We start from the raw sequence: 10,546 nt of genomic DNA on the forward strand, positions 1-10,546 counted from the left end.
TTTGCTTAGGCCAATGAGCATTATTATTGTGGTTTTATTGGCTTCTGTGTTAAATGTTAATGCATAATTTATTTGGGCACAACAATTAGAAAATTTAGATAAGATACATGACACAAAATTGAAGTCAAATTTATAATCTAATTAAATATTTTTTTTGAGTTTTGGTTAGGACAAGTGGCGCAAAATTGAGAATCCAATTGAAATCTAATTGGATTTTCTCTCTGCTTCACCTATTATTATATATATATATATTAACAAATCTCTATATTCATACATTTATTATTACAAAAGTTATTATGATATATAACACCCCATCAACTCATAATGTTCTTACAAAATATTTATATCTCAATAACCTCATAATCTTTGTAATTTATTTTTCCATTATATTGTGATTAAATTCTTATAATAACTTACATGTATTATATATATTTCTATATAAAGGAGCCTTAACACTCTTGAAAGGAGTACTTAGAGAGTGACTTTTGGGTGTACGCACACAAAAATGTAAAAATGATAGATGGGTAATACATGTATGGAGTGATTTATTTATTTATTTATTTTTGAAGAGGTGTGGAGTGAGTATTTTTATGTAGATTATTTTGTGGACAACGTACAAAATGTGTTTATTTGGTGGAACTTTGCTCTTTGTTGTAGTAATTTTCATTATGTTTGGCTGGGTTATTATATTTTAGGGGTGACATGCTAGTGATCGAGACATGTGATGTATATAAAGCTCAATTATTACCTAGATAACTGACATATACTGGCATATCAAAAGAGTAAAACTTAGATAGAGTTCAATTTTGATTGACAATATAAAGAGAGGGGGAGAGGAATTTCAATTTTTAAAAAGATCTATGTAAAAATTAACAAAATCAACAGGAAAATGCTTGTTAGCTAAAACTTAACAATTCAATCCGAGAAAAAGAAAAGATGATTATCCAGGTTCTATGATGGCCCATTATAAGGTAAAAGCAAGGTCAAACCAACCAAATAGTATATAAAGGTACATATATATATATATATATATATATATACATATCTAGGGCCTTAGACATAAATAGCCCAATATATGCTAAGGTAACACAAGCTCATCCCCACCATATATATTACACAAGGTAATCGATCAACCCAAAAGCCAAGTTCACACACTTGCAGGTTTTAATACTAGTACATGCTCAAGGAGCATGATATTAGCTAGGTCTATTACAAACCATGGAAAGCAGAAGAGCTAGCAAACTAAAGAGTTTAGATGCCAGCAACAGTAGTACTATTACATTCTCTCTTGTAGATTTGGCTGAATAGGCTGCACACGGAAGGCAAACGACATTTGAGAGTTGTACTCTCTCACTCTCTGCTGGTACTCATCATTCATGTCCCTGTTTGCTTCCATGGCCATCTCCTGTTGGTGCTGTTGTAAAGAGGAGGGAAATGTTAGTAATTACTACTAGTAGACTTTGCCACAATTCTCTCATGACTGTCTTAATTGAGTTAATTAATTTATAATGAATAGAAATTTGACTTTGTTGGACTTGTGTTATTGATTATCAATCAACATGAAAATATAGCTCAAAAATATGAACATTCTTTTTTTTTGGGGGGGGCGGATTCATTCACAACAATCTAAAAAACGAAACTGACTCTACTGATCTATGGCAATCACTACCTTATGATTGAAATGTACTAAAACCTATTGGCAAGCTTTATCTAATTTGGATAATTATTGCTTCACATTCTTGGATGTGAAATATCTCACACAATATCCACACTTTTAGACAAGATATCTACATTTTATACATGATGTGAAAGAATATAGATATAATGTAAAATAGTGTGAACAATCCTGAATGTGAAACAATCATAGCCCATTTGATTTATATACAATATTTTAAAGTGGTATAATTGTATTTTTGGTAACCTTATTTTTATTAAGCCTAATAGAACAATGATAATAATCTCACCCAAATGGATACAATGATGCATGCACATATATTCAAATACAATTTATCACCACAAATTCACAATGCTTGGAGGCACACTCACCAAACTAAATCACAACTTAGCCCTTTCATGAACATAAAAATTGAAATAACCATCTAAGCCTTTATACAATTATGCATACACATATTCAACCAAACGGCTCTACAAACTGAGATACACAGTCGCAAATGCACACAAATGAATCTCTCACAAAACCATATCATTGTGTAAAACTGCTTAAATGCACACAGAAAGTATTGAGCAAATAAATAAGCATACATTCTAACTACAACTACAGATTAACATACAACATGCACACCTGCACACATCATATACTTCATGCACTAATATTCATGTACATTCATTGGTGTCCACAGATTTGCTTATAAGTAAAGATATATAGAAAGTTGAATGACATTACCAGAACGAGGGTAAGGTGCTTATTCTCCTCCTCCAACATCTCGGTCTGAGCAATGTCCAGTTAACAAAGTTAATTAAGGTCACGGAAAGAAAAAATTATAATAATAAAACTCATATACTTATATATAGGAACATTGAAAAGTTCTTTTGCTTGCTCAACATTTTTTTTTTTTTTAAAATGAAGAAGTAAAGCATAACTTAGTTCATCAATCTACCAAATTATCAAAAAAGTTCAAATCTTTAGACTTTGATATACTTCCTTCCTCTTTCAAACGAAAAAAAAAGGTTCTTTTGCATTGCTTTAACAATTTTTAAAGATAAAATATAGGCCAATATAGTTATGATATTCCTATTACATTACTCATGAGTAATAAAAGAAATCAATCAAGCAAGGCACTATGGTTCTGTCTACACGTACATTTTTTGTAGCAATATCCAAGTACTCCATCTGCAAAAAACAAAAAACGGCAAGTTAAATCTTCTCTTGGATGCCTATTAAGATCTTCAATCACATATATATAATTAATATTTGGATCCTATTTAGCAAAAAAATAAAATAATAATATTTGGATACTAACCTGCTTTCCTCGGATACTTGAGAGCCCATTATCAAGGGCTTCCTCTAAGAGAATAAGCTCTTTTGGGCCCAGAGATGTGATATCCTCTCCCTTCAAGTGCCTGCAACATATACTTCCATCTACATGAGAGAGAGAGAGAGAGAGAGAGAGAGAGAGAGAGAGAGAGAGAGAGAGAAGCAAAGAAACCAAATATCCAATTAATATATACCTGAGCTCAACCTGCATATTGTCGTTCTCTTTCTTGATTCTATCAATTTCATTGCTGAGGTTCTGAGTTTATCATAGTTGGAAACCCTAACAGTTAGTTTATCTCAAAAAAAAAAAAAAAAAAAAATTAAATATACAAATCCATGATGGGTCAGACTTTAATCAGCAGATCTGTTAGTTAAACTAAATTTCTAATTGCAGATCTGTTAGTAGAGGTTGTGTATTTGCCGTTTACTATGCTTTTAGTCAAGAAACTATCAGACAAAGACATAGATCTTGTCAAAGGTAAGACATTTATTATATTTATTTGCTTATAACTATCAACCATTCAGTTGTTTCAATTTTTGCAAGGAAAAGGAAGGGAGGGAATAATGTTTTGTTACCAGATCTGTTCATAGATGTTACAATTCATGTAGTTTTAGTTTTCTTTCTCTATGAAAAAAACAATAGAATATTTTGAAAGCTAGGAGAGAGAAAAAGAGGGACTATATACATCCCATTTGTAGATCTGTTCATAGAATTCATAGTTCATGTTTCTTAACATATTTTTAGCTAAAAAAAATCATGTCACAAAGCAAGAACTACCAGATGCTTTTACAGTAAAAATTTGACAGAAAAAGTTGAACAATATCAAGCACAAAAAGAGAGAGTATTCATTATTTGAAAACCCACCTCATGTTTAGCATCCCACAACCTCTTACCAGACTTGCTGTGGTACTTGTCCATGATGTCAATCAACCTTCACCGTCAAAAATAAAAATTTCCCACATATTAGAAAAAAAAGAGAATCACAGATCAATTACTAGCCAAGAACCCTACTGAGACTATATATAATAATATGTATGAAGAAGAAAAGGTTATTAACAAAGAGAAGTATATATTATATACATACGTAGTTGAAGGGCTACAGTATTCATGCATCTTTCCATTGGTACCAAAGATAACAAGGGAAACTTCAGCATCACATAGAACAGTGATCTCCTTAGCCTTCTTTATGATCCCACTTCTTCTCTTTGAATAGGTCACGTGCCTGTTGTTTGGGTTCTCAATCCTCTTGATCTCAATCTTGCCTCTCCCCATCTCTCACAAACTTTCTTCTCCTACTTTTCTTCTTCTTCTTCTTCTTCTTCTTCTTCTCTTCTTGTTGTTCTTTGTTTGTTGAAATGAAATGGAGGAAAGAGGAAGAGGTAGTGGGATTTAATAAAGAGATAGGAAAGCATTGGAAGAGCAATATTTCTAATTTGGGTAAGAGGGTAAAAGACTTTCTAAGTGGCACAGAAAGGAAGGATTTGTTTATGGGTTGGTGACAAAGCCAAGCCAACTGCTTTTACTGATGTCTAATTTGGCTTTGTAGTTTTTGTTGCAACCTCTTATTAACCATTGGTTTCTTTCTCTATCTTTCCCTCTCTCTCTCTTTGTGACTGATATTAATTTGATGGTTTATTAGGGTTTCACTTGAACTTAAAAACTCTATGACTATGACTGATAATTAGCTTGGTGAACTTTTTATGGGCTTTAATTCAAGCTCAAGTCTGTCAAAATTGAAACTAAGACTAGGACTAGGTTATGTTTGATACGTAAAGTGGGGATGGTGCATGAGTACTAGACACGTTTTAACGTTGTTCTATGAGGCCTTGTAGTTTGAGATGGTCTTGTCTGGGGTTTGAGTGATGGAACCAAATATGGTATAATAATCAGATCAAAACCATCAAATCAAATTCAATGAATTTTTTTTTTCTTTGCAAATAATAATAGTGGGTGTGGTAATTAAAAGAAGGGTCAAAAAGGAAAAGGAAACGATGCGTTCTTTATATGCGAACCCCTACAGCAAAGGAGAGAATATAATTTTCTGAAGTGTCGAGGTCATCGAAGATCGAAATACTGTAGGAAGCGCTGATTGGGTCTTTGATACGGTTTTGACAAGCCATTTGATTGGTGACTCCCCTGAGCAAGGCTTTGACATGTGAAGACTGAAGACAATGGATTTTGTTTATCCAAAAATAAAAAATGAAGACAATGGATTTGAACAATGACTCAAAAAAAATTAAAAATTAAAGGATTTGAACAATGTGTGAAACCCTAGGTAATACTTGTAAATTGATTAAAACAACACCTCTTGTTTTTCCCAATCACACCAATAACCAAAAAAAAATTTATTGTGTAAGATCAAAGTTTACTTCCAAATCATTTTAAAGAAAAAATTATTTGAACTTATTATATGAAGATTCAAATAATTATCTACTTGTATTTTTAGTCACATAACTTATTTAATAAGTCATTACTTTATAACTTTATGATTTGTCATAAATTAGTGTGCTCGAAATACTATAAAATTTACAATAGAAACTTTACAAGTTAATGTATTATCAATCATAAAAGGTGATTTCAATTATATTTATTATTATATTAATTTGCAAGATTTTTTTTTTTTTTGGATAAATAATTACAACATGCTGCTAACCTTGCAGCTCGAACTCTTTCCCCATGGACCCCCAAGCACTTTGTACATGGGGAGGTGCCAATTCAGTTACAAGGCCTTTGACATTAATTTGCAATATTTTTGTAGTAAATAAATATATAGTGGTTTTAACATTTCTTTTGCAATATAGGTTGAAGGAGATTCTTCCAAATCTTTTGATGGAAAACATAGTTCAATCCCTACATAATTATTATCATCATTATTCTTATAGATGTAATAGTAATAGTAATGTCATCATAAGCATATATATAACTTGTATCAAGCCACATCATCACAAGCATATATAAATATATATATATATATATATATATAACTTTGAATACAAGTTAAAGAATCCAACCTAAAGATCAAGGATGGACCCAGGAGGTGCCTAGACCCTCTTGGCCCTTTGAAAAAAAAATGGACAAAGTTTCTCTTCAAACTAGTTTGCAGAGAAACCCTTCAAACTCCCACTAATATATATATATATATATATATATAGAAAATCTAACTATTGAATAATTAAAATAAGCATGGGATTGCTCCGACCCTAAGAGGGTAAGGCAAATAGGCAATTGGGAGGTCACACTTCACAGTGGAATTCCATCAATAAACATACCAAACTAATCATGCCTCATGCCTCATGCCTTGAGATATCTATAAGCTTGGTATTGTGAACCCCATACCTTAAGAATTGAAACCCCTTTTTGTTTAATTCCCTCCAACAAAAGGCTGAAAATTATATAGAGAAATAACTTATATAACTACTCCTGTAGTGCTTCTACAATAACCTCGGTCCATTTTGTAACTTGGATTTAATATTGGTTGAAGTTTTAAATTTGTTACTTTTTGAAACGTTAGGACTTACTTTGATAATTTTAAAACTGTAGGATTTAATTTATTACTTTTTAAAATTTCATGATTGAATTTATTATTTTTGAAACAACATAGTTTAATTTGTTACAAACCACCCCTAATGATGATTATAGTGTTAAATTGTTAATATCTAAAGTGGTATAGCTTCCTGATAATCATTTTTCATTATTTGAGGTAAAAAACCACATATTTCTTACAATTTGTTTGAATTGAGGAATGATAAAATTTAGCTACAAAATTCATTGTAACTTAGGATGCGTTTGTTTTGGTGGTAAATGATTTCAGGAAATAATTTTCCCCCTGACCCGCGTGTTTGGCAGCTACGGAAAATTCTATTTTCCGGAAAATCATTTCCTTTGACCAGAAATTTACTCCTTTGACCTGGAAATGATTTTACATTTTCATTTTCACTTCAAATCATTTTCGGGAGTTAAAGATATATTTTTATCAAATTGGCCTTTAGTTTTGTCTCTATTTAAAATTAGGGTGTAGGGGTATTTTTGAAAAAAAATGTCATTCCCAAATAAGGGAAGCCCCTTAAATAGTAGTATAGATAATATCTATATATCTATACTTACTATCTATAAAAGGATTCTCCTCTTTGGACTTTACTTTTATGTGGTTCAAAAATATCCATAAACTTTAGGTTTAATAGGAAAAAAACTTGAGGACAACTCGGTAAAAATTTATCTCAACTCTACTTAAAATGCCTATAAAATAGGATACTCTCCTACTAATTTAAGCCTTCAAAATAAAATTATCCAAAATTAAAAATATATATATATATATATATTATAACATTAAACCAAAAATAATAATAAAAGCCTCATCCCACGTGCAAAGCTTATGTTATGAGGCTAATAGTTTTTAATTCTTTTATTTTTTTTTATGGTAAAGATAAGAAATTCTTTTATTTTATTATTAAGGTAGACAGTAGACACATGACACATATATATATTATTAGTGGTTAAGCTTTAATATTCTTTTTTTTTTTTTTTTATTAAAAAAGAGCCTTAACATTTGTAAGGACTCAATTTGTAATGATCCCAAAGTCATATTGGGTTCGAACGTTAAAGGCCAAAACAATAAATTTGTAGAACGTGGATGTCAAAGAACTAGATTAACTCCAAAAGAAAAACGATTAACTTAACGTTTATAGATGGATTAACACTAGTATAATGACCAATTTCTCCTTGAAACAAGTTCAGTTCTTTATTTCATAAGGTTTTCTTCTAAGTACTACTCGTTTAGAAGTTCCGATCCTTTATCTCAATGCATTCTTCCATGTTGTATACTGCCATCTTGGTGTCATCTTCACCACACACGTGTAAGTTAGGTTCGGGGGATCCCTTCCTGTCCCATCCAACACCTTTTGGAACCTCCAACTAGCAGCTGTAAGGCTGCCTCATCACTGTTCAGGCATCACCTCCACATTAATGCAGCCAGAAAGTTGGTTGAGAGGTAATTAATCCGGAGGCAGCTGTTGTTAAAGATATTTGTTTACCTTTTCTTTCTTACCTTTGGTCCCATGTCCCACCTTCAGTGGTAATGTAGCTCTGAAGTGTGTTTACAACAATGTGGCGTTCAGGTCGTCCTTAGACTCTTACTGCCGAGAAGGATTTTGTTCTCGGACGAATACTGAACTCACCTCACGTGATATCTACTCTCCTTTCCATTTGGTTACCCTTATAACCTGGTATGTGCCTCCTTAGACAGTTTTACGTCCTCGGATGGGCCACAGGCCCAGTTAACACTATTTTAATACTTTATTGATTAACCGGCCCCCACAATAGCCCCTCAAAATCTTGCTTTTCGACTCCTTGGGAGAAAAGATTGATTTTGATGTCACAAGCCCATACCCTTTTATGTTTTGGGCATGCTCCTGACGCTTCAGCATCCCGAGCGTGGCAGCATTAAATTTTGGCGATGCCCCTGTCTCCCACGTTCAACGGTAAGATGTAAATCGAATGGTAGGGGGTCTATCTCGTTTCGCGAGCGGGAACTTTCCTGCTCATAACTTCTACACGACTATAAAGGAATTCTCAAATCAATTCTCTTTCTTACCTTCAGCGATCACATAATTCTAGAGCTCATACACTGAACCTGTCTTTCTCCTTTTTCGTCGTTTTCCTAGCATCTACAAATACTTAAATCTTGTCCGAGGACCTTTTTTCAAACCTGTAAGTTTTCTCAAAACCTTTACCGCATTCATCTTAAACTTGTTAATTTCTCTACTAAATCCTTTAGGAAAATGGGGAAAAATGAAGGTAAGTTTCGATGTCTAGTTGAGTCCGAGGAAAGTATGAGAAATTTTCATTCTAAGTATAGGATTCTTTCAACGGTGGGTATGAGGTACGCAGCCCAAGGGGAATGGGCCGATGCTAGACAAACAGGGAAAGTGGTTATTCCCATGATTGCCTTCATAGAAGGCGGGATGACCATCCCCAGGGGTAAGATTACTAGGAGCTACCTTAGATTCTTTAGATTATCCCCAACTCAATGTGCCCCAAATATGTTTAGGGTCCTGGGAAGTATAGAGGCTTTGAACGAGAGAATGGACCTAAACTTGACCCATCATGACGTGAATTGGGTGTACAACCTCCATCATTTGAAGGGGCAGGGGTATTATCTCAAGTCGAGATATCTTGAGGTGAGGCTAATTTAGTGCCTTCCCACTTCAAACAAGAACTTAAAGGAGGACTTCCTTATCTTTTCTGGGGAATGGCATGATGGTTTGCCATGCCCCACGGAGGAAGGAACACCAGGTGGGAATGCAGTCATAGATCCCTAATATCCAGTTCATACATTTTTTTTTTCTTCCTTTTTTTTTTTTTTCCTTGTTTTGTTTTGATTCTTAGTATTTTTATCCCTAATGACGTTTTATTTCAATTCAATGGTTTTGCAGATAGACGTTTCATGAAACCCAACCTTAAGTTAGTCAACAAAGCAAGCTTGGATAGGGTATTGAAAGCCGAGATATACGTGAACGAAGCTGATGGCCAACTCCGGGCAGCCCATTTAATCCTCGGCTACACCCCCCTCTCGTTTGCTTTCCAGGCGCTGAAGTGCATGATCAGAGCCCGTGATCCTCGGCTTCACCGTATTAGTGTTGCTTACAGGGGGTTCATCGTTCCAGAAGGTATTCCACTTCCCCAAGATACATCCTGCACTGAGCCCCTTTTTGTGGCCGCCGTCTCAACAGGAGCCTCTTCATCCCAGCCTGTCCTCAGAAAAGAGGAAGTAGAAGAGAAAGAGGAAGAGGAAGAAGAAGAGGAAGAAGTTGTAGAACTCTCTGACTCTTCAGAAGACTTTGGGGTTTTTGATCAACCTATACGCTCCGATGCAGAATGGGGATACAAAGGAAGCCACAAAGAAGTTTAATGGAGTTGATCGAGAATCAGCCTAGGGGGAAGAATGCGCCAGGGAAATCAACGCAATCCCAGATTCCTTCTCTTCCCACCAGATTTCCACCTCCTGCTCCTCATCCACCTTCACATCAACCTCCCTAGCTAGTCAGAGCTGATGCGGCTGAATTAAAAAGGCACAGGGAACAGAAAGGGAAGGACGTGATGGATACTGGCAAGTCCCGTCCGACTCGCGAGGAAGATGCCCAAAGAGCTACAAAGCAACAGAAGACTAGCCATTTTCCTCAGCGAGACCAAAAGAGGTTTGACACTCAATCTCCTGAGCCTCAAGCCTGGCTGCCAGCACCCATGCATGGTGGGGAGCCCCTACGAGATGATGCATTTATTAGGAACTTCAACAGTGGCATTGGGTGTCACATAGCCTCGGCTATAGAAGAGGCCTTGTTACTCCCAAAGGACATGGCCGAAATAAAGAACGCGAGGAAGAATGAACTCATCCTCAATAATAAAAGATACTTGGGCATGGTATAGTGCTAACTCTTTTCTTTTTCTTTTTATGACCATTACTCCTTGATGTGTACTTTTTACTGACTATAGTATTAATCTTTTCCTTGTAGGTTATCCAAAATACTTTTAAGCTAGATGAGATGCTCAATATC

General features: G+C 34.5%; 1 protein-coding gene across 1 annotated transcript; it reads right to left on the reverse strand.

Moving 5' to 3' along the window:
- Nucleotides 1-1,074: 1,074 nt before the first annotated feature.
- Nucleotides 1,075-4,383, reverse strand: LOC115959335 (agamous-like MADS-box protein MADS9). Its single transcript, XM_031077687.1, has 7 exons — nucleotides 4,081-4,383; nucleotides 3,861-3,927; nucleotides 3,190-3,251; nucleotides 2,982-3,081; nucleotides 2,822-2,851; nucleotides 2,405-2,449; nucleotides 1,075-1,414 (listed from the first exon to the last, which is right to left on the reverse strand). Exons 1-7 carry the CDS (start codon nucleotides 4,266-4,268, stop codon nucleotides 1,277-1,279), a joined length of 630 nt encoding a protein of 209 aa, XP_030933547.1. The 5' UTR covers nucleotides 4,269-4,383; the 3' UTR covers nucleotides 1,075-1,276.
- Between the last annotated feature and the right edge of the window lie 6,163 nt (nucleotides 4,384-10,546).

This window comes from Quercus lobata, chromosome 9 (assembly GCF_001633185.2).
Source record: "Quercus lobata isolate SW786 chromosome 9, ValleyOak3.0 Primary Assembly, whole genome shotgun sequence".
Lineage (NCBI taxonomy): Eukaryota > Viridiplantae > Streptophyta > Magnoliopsida > Fagales > Fagaceae > Quercus > Quercus lobata.

What these genes read in the sequence shown, in the direction of transcription:
- LOC115959335 (XM_031077687.1), bottom strand. Translation starts at nt 4,268, where the DNA reads ATGGGGAGAGGCAAGATTGAGATCAAGAGGATTGAGAACCCAAACAAC. An exon ending in TGGATATTGCTACAAAAAAT is followed by an intron (nt 2,450 to 2,821) that starts GTACGTGTAGAC and finishes GACATTGCTCAG; the next exon opens with ACCGAGATGTTGGAGGAGGA. An exon ending in AGCACCTTACCCTCGTTCTG is followed by an intron (nt 1,415 to 2,404) that starts GTAATGTCATTC and finishes TCTTTACAACAG; the next exon opens with CACCAACAGGAGATGGCCAT.